A 22066-nucleotide genomic window follows, 5' to 3' on the forward strand; every position below is an offset into this window, starting at 1 on the left:
ATTTAGAAATTTGATCTCTGTGTTTATAGGCAATAACTAGTAGGCCTAAGCTTTAGGCTGCTTGTACCAGATTCAATAGGCCTATGTTAAACTTTAGCTCATGTTTACATACGAAAAAATATAATATTGTTTTTTTTCCAATAAATATTGAATATGTCCGGCCCTCGACTTGGTCGCAGTTTTTAATTTTGGCCCTCTGTGTATTTGAGTTTGGCACCCCTGCCTTAAAGGATGTTATATCACCTAGCTTGTGTTTGTGATACAAACATGATTTTCAGGCATGATTAATGAACTGCCCATCAAAATAGTATTTGTAATCAAGTATTTGTACATAGGAAATGGACCAGAACACTTTCAAGTGATCGAGCATTGTCAATGTACCATTTTCTATTGGTTAACAAATGAAGGTATACAATCATGGGCATGCGCAGTAGTTACTGCCTTTCAAGACAGTACCAACACTTCAGGGAACAGGAGAGAGATACCGTTGTTCTTTTTTTTTTTTTTTTTAAGATATATTTTTTGCCCTTTCTAGCCATTATTGACAGGACGCTGGGGAGTGGGATTCGGGCAAGACCTCGAGCCTGGGTCCTTGTGCACACTGGACCCGTATATGATGTGGATCGCCAACGCCAACGCAGCTCTATGGTCTGCCCCCCTGAGACAGATACTGGTAACAATCTGATGAAGCATTGTTCAGTCCAGGCATAAAGGTCCAAGATCACTAGATTACTTCCCTTGCTGGCTACAGCTACAGTGAGTGCCGAAATGACAGTGTGCAAATGGTTATTGTCTTAATTAAAAAAAAAATGGTCCAGTTTATTGGCATCAAGTTCAACTACGTGTCAACGTCTCGCTGAAAAAGGAAGACATCGGACAACTCATGAATATTCTGCCTGCATCCGTCTGAACAAAAGGGCAAAGCTAATTAGAGAATGCAGTGAACATGACTTAATATGAATGATGTAAAACCAATCAAGACACCACGTACACAAACTTAATTATGGTTTTGGCTCGCCGTTGCACATTACTTTAACATCTTAGTAGATGGGTAAACTAACAGCAATACAATACATTCAGTAACACAATGAAAAATGGCTTCAACAGCCAGCTAACAGAATCGACTAGCAGTGAACAGTGACCGTGAACCGTAATTAATTACATAGCAGGACTACTCTCATGATTGTTGATTGTCCATAAGGCAACATTTATTTCATTCCATTACAATCGGCAAGAATGTAACAAGAAAAAAAACTGACACGGTTAATCCTTCTGACTCCCAAAAATCTTGCAGTGCAGGTAGGCCAGTTTCTCTGCGCGAGAACGTCGCAGAAGAGGGAACCACTCCCAGTGGGCCAGTTCCACAACGTGGTACCCGGCCAGAGTCAGCTGCCTGCGCTTCAGCGCGTGGAAACCCAGGAGCTGCTGTGAGCGGTAGCAGTGGTGATTCCTGTTGGACACCTGCACAGCGATGCGCGTGGTCGTCCGCTCGGACCTCCGGGTCGGCGAGGTCTGGTGGCAGCGGGGTTTCGTCATGGAGCCCAGGAGCCCGTCAGTCAGATCAACCCCGATGCTGAACACCCCCTCGCGCTCGCCTTCCACCACGATGTTGCGCAGTAGAGGGGGCGGAGGCGAGGGTGCTTGTTCTGGACGTTTCCGCGTGTTTGTCAGCTGTGCGAGCAGGTCGTCGGTAAGGGTAACCCCGCTGTGCCCCTGTTCCCAGGACTTATCTGTGGCATGGGTGAGATCGACGTTGAGGCTTTCCTCCGAGACGACCGGCAGCGGTTGCCCTCTGGGGTCGAGGCGCACCTCCAGATCAATCGACCGCGTGTGCGGAAGGATCATGTGCTTGCGAACGAACTGCTCTCCGCCCAGCAGCTCCCGCAGGACGACCTCGGCCTCCAGCACTTCCGGTTTCCGGCACACGTCCTCCTGGGCGAAGTCCCACAGCAGCCGCGTCACCTCCTCCTTCACGGCCCGGCTCAGCCTCGGCCCGGTCCACTGGGGCAGCTCCAGCCCCACGGTGCCGTCCAGCGTGAACAGGTCCTTCCTCAGTTCCAGCTGCTGGGACGCTGACGCCCTTTTCACAAAGTCAGGGCTCAGGGCTCTGCTCAGCAGGTCTTGCGGGAACTGGCCGGCGAACGCCAGGCCCAGCAGAGCGGTGAGAAGGTGCTCCGGGTAGCGCTGGAACTCGGCCTCGCGCTGGCGCAGCACCTCTGTGAGGGCGGAGTACATGTCAGGGCACTGCTTCTGGCGGACGCCCAGGGTGCCGAAAGCCCACAGCATCTTGCAGGCGTCCTTGCTCCTGCAGTGGGGCGCGATGTCTGATACGCGCCTCGCGACGGCGAGGAGGATGCGGTCGTTGTGATAATGCAGGGCGCCGCAAGCAAGCACTACATGCATCAGGCCCTGGACGCCCATCCCTGGGGCGCGGCGGGGTATCTCGGTGCCCATGGCCTCCAGCCAGGCCAGGTGGTCCAGGTGGCTGAAGCGCAGCAGCTTCATGACGTTCACCAGCGCAAAGTCACTCATCTGCCCTACCAGGGCAAGGGCCTGGTCCACCAGCCGCCGCACCGCCCCGACACTCAGGCCGCTCTGCGCCTTGAAGAGGCCCAGGCACACGACGCCCACCTCCTCTGGGAGGAGTCTGTCCAGGTGGCGCACCAGCAAAAACTCCAGAGGCTGGACCAGCGGGGCCGGGAACTTCCTGCCCTCGCCGATCAGGTAGACCAGCTCCACGAGCTCCGGTGGGCCGATCTGGCCGTAGTGCGCGCTAAGGCAGTCGTACAGCCGATCCAGGTATCGGGTCACGGTGCGGCCCAGGCAGCGCCACAGGTCGGCGGCCAGCAGCAGCTGGTGGAACTCCAGCCCGGCCGCCCTGTTCGCAAACTCCACCTCGTAGAGCTCCAGCATGCTGTGGGAGGGGGACAGGTCTATCAGCACCAAGGCCCGCAGCACGTCCAGCAGCTGGGTGTTGGTGAAGCTCTGCAGTGACTCCACGCTATAGCGCAGCAGCATGTAGAAGCGTGAGTCGCCGCGGATCGACAGGGTCTGCTGGGCAGGCAGGGTGCCCAGGGTGCAGAGGAAGTGGGTGATGTCTGTGGGGGTCATGCTGCCCTTGAGCATGGTCACTTTGTGCAGGATCAGGGAGGCTTCCTTTGCTGGGAGGGCGGGTGGCCGCGATGAAAGGTCATGTGTGAAACTGCGGTACTCAGATCGGCACAGCTGGAAAGCGCGAGGGTCCACCTGGACGTCCGACGGAACGTCTTGGGAGGGCGGAGGTGTAGCTGCCTTGTCTTTAGCACCTTCATCTCTGCCGAAGGCAAGATCCAGTAGGGTGTTCTTGGAGATAGAGAGGTGTCGGGACGAACTGATGCTGTAAATGTTGCTCATCTGCCGGGGAGCAGGAACAAGGCTAAGCTGGGGTGACTCTGCGTCACCCTGGCGGCCTGACTTCCGTACTGTAGGCCGACAGTAGGCAGAGGGGTTATACAGCAGCGTGTACTCCCCCGCAGGACGCAACCACTGGGCTCCCTCCTCATTGTCCGCCTCCTGTTTCTCCTGCTCCCCACCAATGTCAGACTGACAGCTGCGGCCTCTAACGGAGGCAACCGCTCGCCTGGGGGAGGCATGAAGGTGGAGGCGACCAAAACGTCTGCTTAGAACTCGTGCAGACATCCACAGCAGAAACTGAAAATAGAAGTATAACCTAATAACAAATTCAGTACTACAGCTGTATGCCTACGCAGCACAAATATATCTCATTCTTACAACGTTGTAAAATACGTAGCTCTGTATATGTCCGATAAAAGAAGGTAATGGATGTAAAAAGAGTGGGCATTCCTGTCATAACAGTCCTGACTTGGTGTGCCAACATATGGTACTCTACAGAAAACGGCTGATGACTGTTTCTGTACAGTTGCCTAGCATTATTTGTCTTGCAAGCTAACTGTCAAAAAGGATAATAAAAGCCCAGTACAAAGCGAACCCAGGTAGCCAAATGAAGTAAGTCAAAGTTTGGTTTAGGATTCAGTTGTACATAACAGATTTACTAGCTAATGTTAGTGCGCCTGGAATTGCTAACTAGTTAGCTAGCTACCTGAGGGGCTAAAGAAGAGTAGCCTACTGATTTAGCCAACCTCGCAATGACATTGGAGACAGAATCACACTGCAAGCGTTAGCCTGTTACTGGCGAGCAAACAAAACTGCCAGTATTATTTTCAGATATAATATACTTACTCATTAGTGTCACCAATGACTTGCTGGCGATGTTCATAAACAGACAAATTAAGTTTTGAATGCATAAACTGGTCCCATGCTTCTTCAACTTCGACAAGAGAAATCTTCAGTATGGTAGCTGCGGAGGACCAAACATCGTCGAAGGTAAACGCATGCGTTTTGAGGTGTAGTCAAATGTGGAAATTATTTTAGGCAGAAGGTATGGAAAGCCATTGCGTTAAAGCTGTATAAAACACAAGACCTAAGGTCACGCAAAAATAACACTGAGACATTGATTCACTGAACATTTTAATTCGGGGGATTTTGATTATTTAATTCATGAAATGATGACAGTTGCTTGATCCTTTGTCAATTCAGAAATAAATCACTGAAATGAGGCTGGGGTAGGCCACACATTTGAACTGATGGACAAAATGTATTTAAAGCATTTTTATTATTCGATTTCTATTATGTTTTAGGCTCAGTTGATCATACAAATCTTACCATTATGTTGAAATTACACCACATAGGGCATGCTGGGATAAGAAATCTTCTTTTTTGTTTTCAATTATAACTATTTTCCCATGATTACTTTGTCTTGTCAGGTGTCAAACTAATACAAAAACATGGACAAATCATTCTGATCTTGCCTCACCTGTCTTGGTGTATGTAGACTTGAGTGACAAATGTTTAGCCAATTGAACATCTAAGCCAGGAATTTTAAAGGAGTACACATATGTTGTTTGATTCTTTGTATCTTTATTATTTAAATTAAAGTATGCTAAGATATGTTTTCTTCAAGCCATTTCGGTAACATAAATAAAAACCATACAAAATAATAACAGAAAACATCGGTGGCATTTTTGTCCTCTTCGATATGAATCGAAAACATCAAGTAAACACACGGGGATAATGGATTTGAATGTTTGTATGTTCTTTCCATGAAGGTCCAATTTTAAAGATGGATCTATGTTTTATATATTTATATATTTATATTAATATAGAATAAAAAATAAAAGCTGAAATGTCTGTGTAATTAATTCACAATTCTCCTCTGAAAGTATTCACACGCAATAGCTTGGTATATTTGGGTAGGTATATACACATAAGTAACAATTATATTTACATCTAAGTACACCTTCTCTGTCTCTACCAAGAACACAGCAGGACACAACAAAGGTACATAGCAGCAGATATGGCCCAAGGACAGTCGAGGCTTACGTGTCCATCTAATCCTTAAAGAGTCACACTTATTCGTCTATCCACTGTCATAAGAAAAACAAATCATACAAACATAAACCTCCATGACCATGGACACTGTTCTCTAGCCCACTGGGTAGGCGAGTTCTCAATGATAAACGTGCAGAGAGGAAAGGTCAGCAGTTATGTCATGTGGAATTTATGAAACATTCATCTATTTGTTTATTTTTCTTACAACAGTAGGACCAATAGGAGTGTGTTCCTCCTCTAATCACAAGCACTCTGGCTTCATACTCTCTGTCAAACACATTATAACTCTGTCTGTATCGACCTCAACACGCTCACTGTTCAGTATCTCAGTACACCTCCTCCACCTCCTCCATCCCTTATCTTTATTTCAAGCTGTAAGATCCAGTCAAAATATATGTCAACATAAACTGTATACAATACTTATTTAAAACATTTAAATGATCACTTTAATATACTGCATATTGTTTTTAGCGAAATATATTCTAAATCATAATATGTAGATAAAGTATATATTGACATATATTGTTTTTCAAACGTAGGCAAATTCTCCCTTTTGTTAAGGAAGCACTCTAAACTGCACCCTACAGCCTTGTAAGTGCGTCTGGCTCAGCTGCAACATCTTAGTTTGCGGCTTCATTGACCAAATGTAGGCTAATGCAATCGTTCACAAACACAATCTTTTTTTCTTCATTCAAAGAAATAATTCTACAGACCAAAGCATCAACAGCGTTGACAAGTTTGATTGGATTATGTTCGCGTCTCCGACATAGAATAGAGCGATAAAGAGTAAGAAAATGCAAAAGTCACTTTCAAGTAATTTCATCCTTGGATTAATTTTTTGTGAGCATTCGCCCCCTGGTGTTCATCCTCCGCTACTGCGCCGACAGAGCAGGAAGTTTACGGTGCCTTTGTCCCTGGTACTCATAGCCTACCAGAGATGCGTGTCTTGCTTTGTTGTCACACAGAACTACTACTTCAACAGGTAGTCACTCCTCATTGTCCTTCGACGTAGTTTCTCTGTCCCCAATGGCGAATGTGGACCTTCGAAACTGGCACTACATTTTATATTTGTTTTGGTCCTTTCACCCAGACCACTGGGGTAGTGTGTGTTGTCCTAGCACCAAACAGGGAGGGCAGTGTGTGTATTTGTGCATATGAGCACGGTATCCTATAATTCCTCCAGTCAGGGGGTGTCCTGTAATGTTAGCATATTCTGTACCACATTCTCAGTTCTAGAGGTGGGTCCGAGATCAAACTCTATTATGATTATGAGTTCCATTCCTTGGATTTTCTGAATATTCATACATTTGTGAGCATTTTACTGAAATGCATTCTGTTCAAATCACAGAGGATTAAAATCTCCACAGTGTTTGTGTTTGTGAATAAACATTCTTCTCGTGTATCATTCAACTGTGAATTTCAAAGTCCAAGGCGTGGAGCTCAAAACCATCTCCTCTCTGTGTCAGTATCCCTGTCAGTAGATCCTACTGATAACCGGGTCAGCTATGAATTAAAGCACTATGTGCCTAAGCATACTTTCTTGGGTCAGACCTCTCAGCTGTAAATGCTGACAAGTATCTCCCCACCAAGGCCTCTATCCTGCTTCTCAAAGCTTCATCAATAAACACATTCATCACAACCCATTAATCAACATCTTAACCATAACCATTAGGCACACATTTCTAAGCCTGCTTAGGGATAAGCTGTAGGAAAGAAATGTTTCATGGTTATAGGCAGAAAATAAACATTTTTGATCTGCTGTGACTAGTCGCACATTTAAAACTCAGAGACAACAGGACGCAGAGTAGTCCGGCACTCTCCCTGCAAACTATCTTGGCAGTGCATCCTTGGACTCCACTTCCAAACTTATGTGATGGTCTTGTTTAGAGTTTCTATTGACAGTGTTGCTGTGTTCGGTCAAATGTCCAGCAGTGTTTGACCTGTGTCAAATACGTGTGTTGAAGAATATGAGACGACAAAACCGTCCAGATGTTATCCCTCCAGGAGCATCCCACTGAGTGTTTCGTGATGTGAAATAAACACATAGAGACACTTCTGGAAATGCCACAAAAACACAGCGAGTTGTCATTTGTATACTTTCAGCAGGGAACTTAACCCACGTCATTTGCATTGTACTCGCATTTCTCTCTCTCTCTCTAGCTCTCTTTCTTGCTCTCACTCTCTCTCTCTTGCTCTCGTTCTCTCCCAAGCAATCTTTAGATCTCAGTCGATTCAATCCGCTCCAACCGCGTTGGCACAGGCCACGGGGGCGCCAGCTGGTGAAGGGCGGGCAGCTTTTTCTCATCAGAGGGCGCGGTGGGCGGGGGGGAGAGCAATAGCGAGGAGGGCGCGGGTAACGCCGGGAGTCCGGCCAGGGGCAGGGCGAGGAGGGGCTGGTGCGGCGGCGGGGACGCGGGCGAGATGGTGAGCTTGGTGCTGAGCTGGTCGACACGCTCCTCCAGCGCCTGGTTCTTCTGCAGCATCTCCACGTAGCTGAGCTGCAGCTGCGCCTGATACTTGAGCACGCGGTCCTTCTCATCCTGCCAGGTGTGGCGCTCCTGGGCGAAGGTGAGCGCCTGGCGCTCGCGCTGCTGCCGCTCCAGACGCAGCTCGCCCTGCAGGCGCTCCAGCTGACGACGCAGGTCCCCCGCCTCTTGCCGCTGCTGCACCTTCGCCTCGTCGCTCTGCAGGCATAGCAGAGCCTCCGACGGAGACGAAGAGGAGGGCGGGAGCAATGATCCCATGCCCGTGCTCATGCCCAGGGGCTCCAGCGAGACGGAATGGGACAGGAGGGCGTCTCTGGGGGGTCGAGACGACAGCGAGGAAGAGGAGGAGGAGGAGGGGGGCACCCCACCCCGCAAGATTTCGCCAGAGTTGGGACGGGCCGAGTTCATCTCCCCCAGAGCCTGCTTCAGGCCCAGAACCTCCACCTCGAATAGGCTCAGCTTATGCCTCAGCAGAGACACCTGCAGGAGGAAGGAGGAAAGGGGAGTGCATCCAGAGAAAGAGAGAGAAAGGGAGAGGAGAGAGAAGAGAGAGAGTGGGAGACATGACAAGAAAGGATTAAGGATTAAGTGTGCTATGAGTATGTGTGAAGGTATGTAAGCGGGTTTGTGCTTGCGTAAGATGTGGGTAAAAATGGGTACGTGTGTGTGCATGTTCAGCAACTGCCTGTGCTGTTGTTTTTCTATGGTTTTGTTTAAGTATTGATGTGTGTGTGTGTGTGTGTATGGGTATGCATTCATTTATATATGTATGTGTATGTACATGCGTTTGCACAACAAGTGTGTGGGTGAGAGTGTGTGTGTGTGTGTAAATGGGGGTTCCACACACAGATATATACGGTGTGCACCCACCTCCGCTAGCGTCCTCTGTAGCTCCCCCTCGCAGCGCTCCAGCTCCAGGCTCTTGCTGTTGTAGGACTCCTTCAGGCCCTGGATGGCCTCCTCCCGCTCCTTCAGCTGTGCGTTGAGCTCCTTGAGCTGCCCTCGCAGCGCCAACATCTCGCCGGCCCGCTGTGTCACCTCCGCCTGGCTGTCCCGCAGCTGCTGCTTCAGCAGAGATATCTCCCCCGCTTTCTGACACACCTACGCAAAATGGCACGTGTGCAAATCACACGGGAAAGTACGTTTCAACGAATGCATTATTTATAATAAGGCACATCTGAACTCCTCCACACAGTTACACAGTAGAGCACAGTTCAAACATCTGCACCCAAAAGAAGTGCACTGAAACATTCCTTCTAAAGAAGAAAGCAGTATACTACTCATTTACTTATTTGGACCATAATCACATCACTTATGCCTCAGGATACAAATACTACATATACTAAAATGTATATTTATCTGTACTTGGGGAGTATATAGTATATTCTTCAAGTAAATCTTTAATCCCTCTTAAAAACACTAACTCTCAAGACAGCCATATTTAATTGCTATGAAACTCTCCAAAAGATCTCTCTGCTGAACATTTTCACACCAAGGAGATAAAACCTAGAGCTGTGAAGATCAGACAGTGGACAGTGACATGCCAAAGTCAGGGGGTGCGACACCACTGACCCTGACAGGCCAATGCAATCTGATAATTTCCTAGTGTTCATTTTCCCCCACTCTTACTTCCCACTTGGTCTCTTCCAGCTGTGGCAGGATGTCGGCCTGCTCCTTCCTGTAATCCAGGCACTTCCTCTCCAGCTCGTCTCGCTGGGCCAGCAGGGCGGCGATCTCGTCCTGCAACCGCCGCTTGTCCTGCTGCAGCCGTGTGATCTGCGCCTGCAGTGCATGCTGGGAGCGCTGGGCGCGGCGCGTCACCTGCTGCAGCCGCGCGGCGTAGTTCTGACGCAGGTCCTCCATCTCGCGCTCCCACACCCGCTGCTTCTCCTCGAAGACCTGCGCGATGGCCGCCTCGCTCTGGTCCAGGTTACGCCGCATGTGGAGCACCTGGAAGATGGGGAGGAGGGGTGGATGGGTGGCGTGAATGGATAGATAGGGGGAGAGAGGAAGGGGTGAGGAAGGGATATAAGACGGATGACAGAAGGAGGGATGGAGAGATGACGACAGCACAGAGATGAGGAAGTGAAGAGGAGAGTGGAAGTGAAGGGAAAAAGAGAAAGGAGATGCAGGGATGGAAGAAGGAGAAAAATAAATGTTGAGGATGGAGGTATTGAGATGAAGTTGGGGGGTAGAACAGAGGGAGATGGGGAGAGATGTAGTGCAAGGAGCAGAAAGGAGAGTGAAGAAAAGCAGAAAGAAGGTAGGGGTGTAGAGGAAAGAAAAAAAGAAGAATGTTGAGGATGAAAGGAGTAAAATGGAGGTGGGGACAGTAGTGAAATAAAGAGCAGAAAGGACAAACAAGGCAAAAGCGTTAGGTGAAGGTGAGGAGAGGAGCGAAAGAAAGGAGCACTCAGTGGTCTCTGCGGTCTCTGAACAGAAGAGGTGGGAGTCTTGTGCTCTTTTCAGAGAGGCTGTTTGGTAATCGGACTCTCTGGACCTGGTTCACCTACACCTCACCCAACCAGTTTTCCAACTGTCTAAACGGATTTAGCACCCAGGCTTACTGATAGAGAGATATAGAGGGGTTGTGAAATTAGTTCTTCCAAGTCAATAAGTAAGGAGTAGGTTTAGATATATCATATCAAAAAATATATATATACATAATGAGAGAGAGAGAGAGGAGAAAGAGGGAGGGAAAAAGGGAGAGATGACAAATTTGACAGATGCCCTCCTCTTCCCCCCTAAGCTCCCCTTCCTGTCCTTCCTTTGTACCTCCACTGAAATTTAGTTTTTTTTTAGTGTGACACTGAATGAGTTCCACACACACACACACACACACACACACACACACACACACACACACACATTACCCACCTCCTGCTCTCTCTCCCACAGCCTGTCCTCCAGGTCTTGTATGATGTCATCAGAGGAGGGCGAGGGGCGCAGGGGTGCGGGGGCGTCGCTCAGATGACTGAGGCGCTGGTATGAGGACGAGCTCTTGCCCGAGGACGAGCGGCCGCTGTCGGACGCGCTCAGGCCGTTCTGGTACCCACCCGGCCGCTCCAGCTTCTCCGCCAGCCGGTTGATGTGGCTGGTGGACGCGCTGAGGGGCCCCAGGACTGGCGGGGGGGCGTACCCCCCCGAGCTTGTGTACGTAGGCAGGCTGGTCAGAGAGTTCCTGCCCGAGTCGGACATACCACCCCCCTGCCCACCCCCACGGTTGCCGCCGCCCATGCCGGGGCTGTCATGTTCTCTGTGGTTTCCGGAAGCAGGGTGACCCCCACTTCCCCCTCCCCCCCCTCCTCCTCCTCCTCCTCCTCCTCCTCCACCTCCACCTCCACCTCCACCTCCACCCCCACCACTGCCACCGCCTCTCCCCCCGCCGGGTCCCTTTTGGGCGGGGGACACCAGGTTCTGCATTGAGTGAAAACTCTTGGGCACTACCGGTTTGAAAGCTGAAGGACGGACCAGGCCATCATTCTGAGGAAGAAAAAATATGTACAGAAGACATATAGAACACGTAAACACCCTATGCAAGAATATATATAAATATGCAGCACTGTTTCTAAACTATATTATTCTGTCAATTCCTGTCCTATAAGCTAGAAATTCCAACGCTTCTGTTTCATCAGTGGGTAAGTAGATAATGTTTTTGCCATATTTGTTCACCTTATCAAACTACTCTTCTTGGAGATGAACAAATCCAAAATCTACTTTCCTACCCCAAAACATCACCAAGCTCCAGCTGTCCCTCCTCACCAGCCTGTCTAACTGATCACCTGTCTAACTGATCACCTGTGTGACGACCCCGCCTCTTTTGGGTTGCTGGGCGGGCTGTTTGTCTGTCTCTGTGTTGTGTTACAGATGACCCGCAGGTGTGTTGGCTCGTCAGTTATTGGGAACACCTGGGACCGGTGTTCCCAGTACTATAATAGCCAGTCACCCTGATTCATCAGGAGATTGCCATGGAGATCCTGACGGATATTCAGAGAGAGATTAAGGACGCGCTACGCTCATCGATACGTACTTGCTAAGATACAACATTCCATCTACTGCCCTAGCATGCATACCTACATGACATCCCTACTGATCCACTGACTGTCCCCACCTCACTGTAGTCTTGCCTGGTCATATGACCGTAGTCGAATAAAGTAATACCGTTTTGGAGTTAAGCTCTGTGTGAATCTCTGTTATTTGCCATGGCTGTGAGCCAGTCATGACACCTGTCTAACTGATTACCTGTCTAACTGATCACCTGTCTAACTGATCGCCTGTCTAACTGATCGCCTGTCTTACTTATCTTAATATAGATTATATTATATAGGTATATGAAACGTTGGGACTAATGCAGAAAGCGGTATACGATAAAATGTTCACATCCACGATTTGTTGTTATTTTGTCAGTACCCACTGATTTCTGGGATTCACCAATGTTTTCTTATTTTGGCTTTTCTCTTACGTAGGAGAACAGTTTACGAGTGGTCAAGAGCACTCTTGACAAGATACAGTCCCAAATTTGTTGAAACATAATGAAACATATGTTTTAAATGTGAGGAACATAAAAAAACACATGAATATCATATAATCAAATTTAGATTATTATATATCAGAGTAATTATGATGATTGGATAACCATTGGGTATTGCTGCATGTGTTCAGCTTCTGAATGGCTTACATACACTGCTCTTAGATACTAGATGTGCATTTGCATTTGCACACAACACAACACCTGCCCTTCTATAGCGTTACTTGTGGTAATACTAAACAAGCGGCCACGCGCCAATTTATGATAAAGTGGAATTCATCATTCAGCGCAACAGGGTAAGAGTAGATTTGGACGGCTTGGTGCATCTGGAGTTGACTCCTCTTATTTCATTTTTTAACAGAAAATGAAGGGAAACTATGAGAGAAATGTATGAGGATGTTGCTGCATGAGGCCCATTGTGTTGGAGCCCCTGACCCCCTGACCCCCTGAAACATGCTCACATTTCACCAAACAGAAGACCAAACAAACCATGTATCACATACCCTTATCACTTGTCCTGCCCCTCACCATCCTGCCCTAAACTGCTCTCATCTGTGTAGTTTAGTCTCATCTAGTCTCAACTCACACACACCCACTAACACACTATTACAACCACACCACACCCACTTACACACTACTTACAACCACACCACACCCATTAACACACTACAAACAACCACACTACACCCACTAACACACACACCACACCCACTAACGCACTACTAACAACCACACCACACCCACTAACACACACACCACACACCACACCCACTAACACACTATTAACAACCACACCACACCCACTAACACACTACTAACAACCACACCACACCCACTTACACACACACCACACCCACTAACACACTACTAATACACACCCCACACCCACTAACACACTACAAACAACCACACCACAGCTACTAACCTAGACATAACACATACTAACATACTCCAAACCACCATATCACACCTACTAACCTACACACCACCTACATGCCACACCTACTAACATACTACAGCCAACCACACTATACCTAATAACTTCAAGACCACACATTCTAACATATTACAAACATTCATAGACGTATATCCAGTATTTGTATGAATATCTGCCACCTCACCTGCTCCAGTTTCCCAGAGACAGGCAGGATGTTTGGGGGGTTTTTGTGGTTGTCCAGCTTGGCGTTGGGGTTGTCCTTGAAGTGTGTTGTCATCTGAAGGCTGCTGTTCTTGTCATTATTGAGGGCCACGCTGTTACCACAGATGTCCACCCCCATCGAGCCCGGCCCAGACATGGCCTCTGACGTCCGCCCGCGGTCATGGTGTCCGTCACGCCGCACCAACCCGTTCAGGAAGGCGGTGTTGGCCACCATCCGCTCCCCGTTGGTCAGGTGCCGGTTGGCATTGGTGTGTGTGGCCAAGCGCTCTGCGCCATCTGGCTGTGGTGGCGGTTTTTCCGTGCCCCCTCCGTAATACGAGCTCTCTGCGTTGCCGTAACTGCGCTCGTCGCCCGGCGGGCCCCCAGTCTTGGGAGGGCCCAAGGCGTTGGCCGGGTGGGGGGGTCGCTCGGCGCTGTAGCTACGGTCATCGAGGCGACGGCGAGTGGAGGTGCCGGGGGGCAGGGATGGGCCGCGTGACAGGCCGCTGCCCTGAGTGTTGGGGGCACCGGCGGTGGCGGTGATGGTGGTGGTGCGAGTGCCCACGCTGCGCATAGCGAATGTTGACTGGTGATTGGCTACCCCGCTGCCAGCACTGCCCATGCCGGGCGGGGCGGTGCCCTCACTCTGCTACCCACACGCCACACAGGACCTGGGGGGTGGTGTCACCACACCAAGCAGCAGACACGCACACTACAGAGAGGAGAGAGAGAGGAGGAGGAGAGAGAGAGAGAGGAAAAGGGAGAGAGAGGAGAAAGCGAGACAGAGAGCCACACATACACAAAAATAGTCAGAGTGAAAGAATGACAGGAAGCGAGGTGTGAGCAGGGAGAAAGAAGAAGAGGTATGTGTAAAAGAAAGAGAAACACTCAGAGGGAGAGAGAGAAACGGAGACAATGGAAATTCATTGTTAAACTTGTTGAAGTTTTTCAGCGTGATACCTTGGAGAATTAGCCTTGTGATCGTGGAAGCAAATAACAACCTTGTCTGAGCACCTCAGGGAATGACTTAAGTGACTACATTCAACATTTATTTGAAGCCAAACAGAAACCATATGAACACCTAAAATGGCACAACTGATACAGGTTAGCAAAGCACAGAAGAGCAAGGACATGAAGACTGGAGGCCAGTCAGAGGAGTAGAGACTGGTTCCTTAGCCAAACATGGAGGAAAGAGACTGGTTCCTTAGCCAAACCTGAAGGAAAGAGACTGGTTCCTTAGCCAAACCTGAAGGAAAGAGCCTGGTTCCTTAGCCAAACCTGAAGGAAAGAGACTGGTTCCTTAGCCAAACATGAAGGAAAGAGACTGGTTCCTTAGCCAAACCTGAAGGAAAGAGACTGGTTGTACAGCAAAGTTAAACTAAGACAAAAAGCTATTTAATCAAACCGGAACAAAGTCAAAAGGTTTTTTTAACCAAACAGAAAAATGAAAAATGTTTCAGTGCACAATCACAGACATTTTTCACCATCCACTACTTTTTTTTTGTGCAGACACAGAGGGTTTATTTATATCATGTCTTAGTCTTAAATGCATCTTCTTTAAACTGCTTCTGCTCAACATTCTGCTGACACACAGACACAGGTCTTTTCTGGCTTCAATTGATATCATAAAATAATTAAAAAAATACTTTGTGCCTTCAATATTTACCTGCCAGATTGCCTACATGTCACATTCCTTTTACATTGTGAGATTATGAATTGATTTATATAATGTATGGATAGGATATTAAACAGGATTTGTCCTTCTTTCAGATCTTGTAGTGATCTATCATCTGAGTACTGATCAAGAACTATGGTGTTCTTGTAAGTACCTTTGAATTACAACATATCATAATTTGGATTCATTAACACAAACTAACAGAAAGAAGAACCACATGGTCATACCCCAGTCACGTGTAAAAAATATGATCTCTCCGTCTCGTAGATGCACCTCAGAAAATCAGAGAACTGTTGGTAGTCACACACTGTCGTTGTTTAAGCATGCCAGGAGGAGGACTTCCTATATCACATTTTAAACAGTTCAATGTCACGTCGATACGTTGATACGTGTCAACATGGATGTCTAGAATACACACAGGCAATTAGTGCTGCAATCTGCAACCGCCTGTAGTGCATGAAATATGACACCGACTCAAAAGGTTCCTCGAGTCCCAAGACACCCCCCACCCCCACCCCCCACCCCCACCTCCTGACACGGACACCATGCATGAGGTCATCCTAAACCTGGAGGGAGATGCATTCCCCCCACCCTTCTCCATGACAAAGGGTGTGTACTAAATTCCCAGAATGCACTACTCTTCTAGTATCCTGAACATTAGCAACTGTGAAACCACAACATTCACTGTTTCCTCCTGTAAACAAAAGTACTGATGTGTTCAAAACAACAAAGCCTTCTTTGCACAATGGTACTCATGACATGCATATCCCCATGTTTTTTTTGGCCATAGAATTCCAGGAAGCTTCCCTCAACTGACACTTTGCCCTGGCACCAGACACTCAACAGCCGAGAGGAGGAAATATGAGTTTCACTGTATAGGATCAAAGTCTAATACAATCACAGTGGAAGGTTCACAACACCTTAGGTCTGGCCTGAGATGCCATCAATATTGTATATGTCACTAACAAGAGCTGAGTCTTCAGTAATAGTAGTTATTAATGGAGCAATTAATTAAACAACTAAATATTTATTGGCTCAACATTGGCCTTTAATTGTGACTTAATGTCAGAGGAATGGGAGTTCCTTTCTAGTGCTAGTAGATAGAAGGAGAAAGAAAGCTTACTCTGGACGCAAAATCCTGTGGTTCCCTCTTGTTCTCATGATAACATCAGAGGCTTTCTGTTTATGCAGCAGGTGAGCTAATCCTGTCTCAGTTTACCTGTTGTCCTCCTACCTTGACTCCTCCCCTTGTTAATGACACACACACACACATACATGTCCTGTGCACACACACACACACATGTGCGCACTCATGTGGGGTAACACTTTGAATTACATAGGTCATTAATGGACACATACTCAAAACAAACATAAAAACTCCAGAGAAAATAAGCATGTACAATGGTTCAAATGTGTGTGTGTGTGTGTGTGTGTGTGTGTGTGTGTATGTGTGTGTGTGTGTGTGTGTGTGAGAGAGAGAGAGAGAGAGAGAGAGAGAGAGAGAGACAGAGACAGAGAGAGATAGAGAGAGAGAGCGAGAGAGAGACAGAGAGAGAGAGACATCATGCCTAAGCTAGCACAGATAGCCAAGAGGAGGATTGGGGTGAAACATCATTCTCGCCACTCAGTAAGAACAGCCTGTTCTCAAGCAATTACTAGACATATTTGTCTGTCTGACCCATTGTGTTTTCTAGACTGGGGATGACCTCACAGTGAACTTTATGACAGAAAGTTTCGACTGTTTTCTTCTGTGAGTATGACATGTTGCCCTACAGAAGACAATAGAGTACCCCAGTTTAAGTTCAACCAGCTACAAATGTTATTTTACTTACATATATTAGGTCTTCTCTCGAATGTTCAGCAGATTTGTGCCATAGAAAAATACGGTGGTGTGTAATTTGTTTATCAGCTGATCTGACTGTATGCTATCTGTGAGAGAACCACACCTTTGGGTTAATGGTTACCTCATGCATTGATTCGGGATTATTGTACCTGAACTACCGGTAAACTGGTTAGAGACTAAATAACAGCACTGTCCCTGGTTCAGCTGACAATTAACAATAACCAGCTTTTATAGGATTTAATGTGTGGTATCAGGTTAATATTAACTTAGGTAAGAGTGAATGGGATTCTACACACTGCTGTACTGCTTTACATACCGTGATACTGAAACATCACTCAATGATGTGATTACAATCATTCCGTTGCTATGTCTAGAGACAGTAACGGAATACCTTCCATGTTCTACTCCTGTGGCCTTGACGTCTGCGACCGTAGCTGGATGATATAGGTCACTAGCTCAGTGAAAAGTGTCATAAAAACTACATAAGGTTGCGATCACTGAGGTAAAGCAATGTCTGAACAGACGTGAGGTAGGGACAAGTGATAATGTTTTAGCCTGTTCCAACAGAAATCTGTTCAAAACATTAATATTTGTACTTAGAATTATAGACACCATCAGACTTTAAGTAGCCCTGATGGTTTATAAGAAAATAATATCCATTTTATGGTTTTATAGGTCAACTATAACGGGAATGGCCACATCAGTTCACATCATAAGAGGGAACCTCCAAACCATGTAGATTCTGCAGCAACAGCAGGAGCTGGGAGCTGCCGTTTCACCCTGCATCCAGCAGGGGTCGCTGCTGATGTGTTGGCGGCCGCTCCGGCACGTGCCTACACTCCCCTCGCTGCCACAGTCACTCGCTCACTAGCATTACATCATCGTTCCCATGCTTCATACAGCGCGCACACAGGCAGGCGCCCGTGTGCGCCCTGTCTTTTCTCGCTCACTATCTCTATAACCATACACACCTGACTCACACACAATGGATCCATTTTTGCCTCGTTTTCTCTCTTCAATCGCTCAGCACGCTTTGCTGTTATTGCCACTGAATACAGTCATGGCAACATTTCATGCACTACCACCACAACAACAACACCTTGATCTCTCACCCACAAGTTTTGTGAGTCCCTTCTAATTCGCTGTGAACAAAAAATGCACCTCTCTCTCTCTGTCTCTCTAACACACACACACACACACACACACAAACACGCACACACACACACACACATCAACATAAACCAAAGCTATCAAAGTAGGCAAACATCACATCACATCATTGTGTAGCTGTATGGTGCGCAAAGAAGTCTGATTTACGTACAGTGAGGTCTAGTACAAATCGAATGAGAGAGATGTAAAACAAAGCTCTGGAATAGCTCTGATGACCCTATATGCGGGCCCCAGGATTGGCCTGCTTTGAGATAGGGAGGCCTGGGCTCAAAGGGCCTCTACAGCGACCAACAGCTGGACCAAGGCCTCCCTGAGACTCTCACTGTGCCAATGACATCACATGCACAGCTGCCCGGTCACTCAACTTGTAAGGCAAAAATATCTCAATTTTCTCTCCACCAAGCATCGCACATCCTATCAATAATCCAGATGCAAATACAAATCAGTCACTGTAACCTACCAAGCAAGCAGCTATGAAATCCTTATAAAGACTGACAAAATATGTTGAGGAGAATCAAAACAAAATCTGATGTCTTGCAGAAATTGATAAACACGCCGCTAGGTACACCCAAGCAGTGTCAGTTGTGATGTGCGGTCTTTGCATGCAGAGAAAAGCCCAGGGATGTCCGCCAGCGGTGCAGTACAACCCGGGCACAATAGACAACATCTATCTTACATCGGGTCTCTCACATCGGCACGGCTCTGCACATACCGCTAAAGGTGAAGAAGACGAGCCCATTCGCCCTCTTTTCCAGTGGCGCTCGATGGTTAACGCATTACATAACGCGTGTATCGGTCACGGAAAACCATCTAGATGCGAAAAGGGGAAAAAAGCGAGCATCATTTTTACGCACCGCGCTTTATCTCCATCCTTACGCCGTCTCTACTTTCACCCCAATGAGCAATGTTATCAAACGCGGCATCATCTCTTTCACTGCCGTAATCCCTAGCAGCGAAGCTTCTCTTTAGATATACACTCTGCCTGGGATATTGAAGCATGACAAATATAGTCATAGCAGTGGTATGACAATAGACGTTAGGAAAGGTGGCAAGAATAAAAATACAGGTGTATGTACGCTCTGTGGTGCACTGGATGCGAGAGGGTTCGGTGTTGGTCGAGCTCAGAGCTCAACCACAACCAAAGCCCTTTTGCATCCAGTGCAGCACACGACACACATCTACACCTGTATTTATTCTCTCGCCACCTTTACTCCCGTATAGCAGCTCCGCACTTACTATCAGCAGCAGCGCCGTGCAGTTCTGGCTGGCTGACTTTCCGCGACCGCTGGTCCGATCGCTTCCTGTACAATGTCCGGTGTGGTCCGTGGGTCGCAGGGCTGGTCTGAGGAGCCGCTGCCGCTGTCGCCCGGAGCGGAGATGGGGGGTGATGGAGGTAGCTTGAAAGGGCTGCGTGCATCAGCTGTGTCACACACATATACACACACTCTCTTCCTCACACACACACGCGCACACTCACACACGCACACACACACCCACCTTCGCCCCGCCTCTTGTGGAAGACGAGGGAACCGCCCCCCTTATCACCCTTGGACTCAGAACACACAAGGTTTCAGAGCTCACTGGGGAATGTTGATATGCTCCTGACATCCAAACATCTGATCAGATCCTGTCTCCTTCCCTGGATCCATACCCAGGAAAGAAGCAACATCATGTGCTTTTATCAAGTTTACACACACCATGATGCTCCCCCCTTCAGTCCAACTGATTCCATGTAAGTAGAACCTTGCCAGATCTGGGGAACATGAGCATTGTCTTACCAATACCTACTCTCAGAAACATGGGATTCTTCCAGTGGCACTTCCTGATTGGGCATAACAATAAAGCATTTCTTAAACACAAACCATAAAAACATAGTTTATGTAGAAGGGCAAAGTAGGTGTCGTATTAAAGAAGGATGTGTTCCAAATTCCCTCCTTCAATATGTGTCCACTGGGTCCATTATGTTCATAATGTCCACCACCCCTTACTCTCTGCAGTGCCTTCACTTCTGCACTCCCTTGCCTTCAGTAGATCTGGGGAAGGCCTTGGGTGACACCAGCACCTGCCTGAAATTGAAGTGGCCACTCAAGGTGGCCACCCTGAACCTCTGATCTAATCATCCCTCCCGATCCTAAACACGATTCTTACCATGACAGATCAATCTTTCTGGTCTTCACAGGGGTTTTCAGTCCTTGCTTGGAGTAATCAAACAACATCCGTCAAGCTGTGCAAGAGTATGATACTCTATTCCCTAAATATGTAATGACACTAATGGAGGAAGATGCGAAAACTGTAAGTATGATAATCACATGCAGAGAGTAGATCTTGCCGCCGATCTACGATGGCTAAAAGATATCAAACTCTTCTGCATTGTGAGAGACTGACTGGTCAAAAGGTCACTCCAACAGGATTATGAGCTTATCCAGTAGAATCCTATTCCAAAATTATCCTATTGCTCTTCCAAAAGAACACTGAGTGATTGATTCTCACATTTTACAAGGTCCAATGAGATTTTAAAAAGATGGTCCTTAGTGGTGTCCTAACGGATTGCTTCAAACCAATGATTATTGAACGGGAGTAGCCAGTGTCACAGCCAATGCTACTGGGTGAGTTCATCAGGGATCAATAATTTCATAACTATGGGGATTTCATCAGAGTTACAATATGCAAAACCTGCCAAGTTATAGCATTAGCCAGAGATCAACAAACAACAAACATGTCTCCCGTCCCTCTCCCTGCTTCATCATCTGGCCCTCATGCGTTAAACGGATATCCACAAGGACCAATCCCTGAATATGAGGCTCTCTGATCTCACGATTGGTTAAAGACAGAGGCTCACTGAAAGACTTCAGAATGAACTATTTCTGTAATCCCACGCAAGCTGTTTGATGAACCCGCCTCACATCAGTGCTTGGGGACCTGTTTTAATATAACGACATATTTTCCAACATATTCCCAAAAACTGAAAAGTCTACCTCCTCTATATTTGTCTTACATCAGTGCTTGGGGGCCTGTTTCAACACTATGACATATTTTCCAACCTATTTCCAAGTCTACACACTCCTTCGTATTAGTCTTACCAATGGCACCTCATTAACCAGGGGTGTTGTCAGTCTGTGTATTACAACTTGCCCGACAGACAATGACACAGCACTTTCCTGGAGATACTTGCCGATGTCAGTAAAACCATGACAGTGTAGTTACATCTCTGCACAAACTCTGTCAACTTCTCCAAATCTGAGGCCACTTCATGCAACTGTCTGCTGTATGTCTGCACACAAACACAGTCAAGCCAAACTTAAAACTTCTACTTGTACGTTTTGTTCCTCTCCTTCAAAGCAGTCTCATCATTCTAATGGGCTGTATGCATGAGGACTGGCTCCACTGTGTACCACGGGGAAGCAGGCTTTTCAACTGAAAACTATGGTGTGAAAATGCACAGGAAATGTGCCTGACTATTTCAAGTTAAGCAGTTTTATCAGTTCTACTGGCTTGCAAACATACGCATGGAGAAATGTACACATGTACGCATGCACGCACAAACACAAACACACACACAGGGGTTTAAAATGTATGTTGTTCCAGCTCATCCTTCTCCTATCTAACCTGACTGATCTCCAACATCATCACAATGATTGCTATCACATGAGTTAGTTCCTGTATTTAAACTAAAACATGCCCTGACACGGCCCAAAATAACACCAAGTAGGAGACATCTCTTTCTCTCTCTCTCTCTCCCTGTGTCTCTCTCCAGGAGAAGCCATGGCTGAACGTCAGC

At 47.3% G+C, this 22066-nt stretch overlaps 3 protein-coding genes across 3 annotated transcripts; all 3 read right to left on the bottom strand.

Annotated features, from left to right (window-relative positions):
- Positions 1-786: 786 nt before the first annotated feature.
- LOC105892239 (FAST kinase domain-containing protein 5, mitochondrial) lies at positions 787-4392 on the bottom strand. Its single transcript, XM_012818484.3, has 2 exons — positions 4240-4392; positions 787-3690 (listed from the first exon to the last, which is right to left on the bottom strand). The coding sequence occupies exon 2, from the start codon at positions 3676-3678 to the stop codon at positions 1264-1266; it is 2415 nt and encodes an 804-aa protein (XP_012673938.2). The 5' UTR covers positions 3679-3690; positions 4240-4392; the 3' UTR covers positions 787-1263.
- A 565-nt stretch (positions 4393-4957) lies between these two features.
- On the bottom strand, positions 4958-11241 carry lzts3 (leucine zipper tumor suppressor family member 3). Its single transcript, XM_031577534.2, has 4 exons — positions 10812-11241; positions 9564-9884; positions 8805-9035; positions 4958-8414 (listed from the first exon to the last, which is right to left on the bottom strand). The coding sequence occupies exons 1-4, from the start codon at positions 11169-11171 to the stop codon at positions 7665-7667; spliced, it is 1662 nt and encodes a 553-aa protein (XP_031433394.1). The 5' UTR covers positions 11172-11241; the 3' UTR covers positions 4958-7664.
- On the bottom strand, positions 11182-19814 carry LOC116222885 (leucine zipper putative tumor suppressor 3-like). The gene is made up of 4 exons (XM_042709427.1): positions 19525-19814; positions 13584-14312; positions 11276-11417; positions 11182-11228 (listed from the first exon to the last, which is right to left on the bottom strand). The coding sequence occupies exons 2-4, from the start codon at positions 14220-14222 to the stop codon at positions 11182-11184; spliced, it is 828 nt and encodes a 275-aa protein (XP_042565361.1). The 5' UTR covers positions 14223-14312; positions 19525-19814.
- Positions 19815-22066: the final 2252 nt, after the last annotated feature.

The sequence above is a fragment of the Clupea harengus genome, chromosome 12 (genome assembly GCF_900700415.2).
Source record: "Clupea harengus chromosome 12, Ch_v2.0.2, whole genome shotgun sequence".
NCBI classification, from domain to species: Eukaryota; Metazoa; Chordata; class Actinopteri; order Clupeiformes; family Clupeidae; genus Clupea; species Clupea harengus.

Coding starts and splice junctions, on each gene's coding strand:
- LOC105892239 (XM_012818484.3), bottom strand. CDS start 3,678: ATGTCTGCACGAGTTCTAAGCAGACGTTTTGGTCGCCTCCACCTTCAT.
- lzts3 (XM_031577534.2), bottom strand. CDS start 11,171: ATGGGCGGCGGCAACCGTGGGGGTGGGCAGGGGGGTGGTATGTCCGAC. Junction 9,885..10,811: donor TGTGGGAGAGAGAGCAGGAG/GTGGGTAATGTG, acceptor CCCATCTTCCAG/GTGCTCCACATGCGGCGTAA. Junction 9,036..9,563: donor TGGAAGAGACCAAGTGGGAA/GTAAGAGTGGGG, acceptor CATTTTGCGTAG/GTGTGTCAGAAAGCGGGGGA.
- LOC116222885 (XM_042709427.1), bottom strand. CDS start 14,222: ATGGGCAGTGCTGGCAGCGGGGTAGCCAATCACCAGTCAACATTCGCT. Junction 11,418..13,583: donor TCTCTGGGAAACTGGAGCAG/GTGAGGTGGCAG, acceptor TTTCTTCCTCAG/AATGATGGCCTGGTCCGTCC. Junction 11,229..11,275: donor TGGGGGTGGAGGTGGAGGTG/GAGGTGGAGGTG, acceptor GGAGGGGGGGGA/GGGGGAAGTGGGGGTCACCC.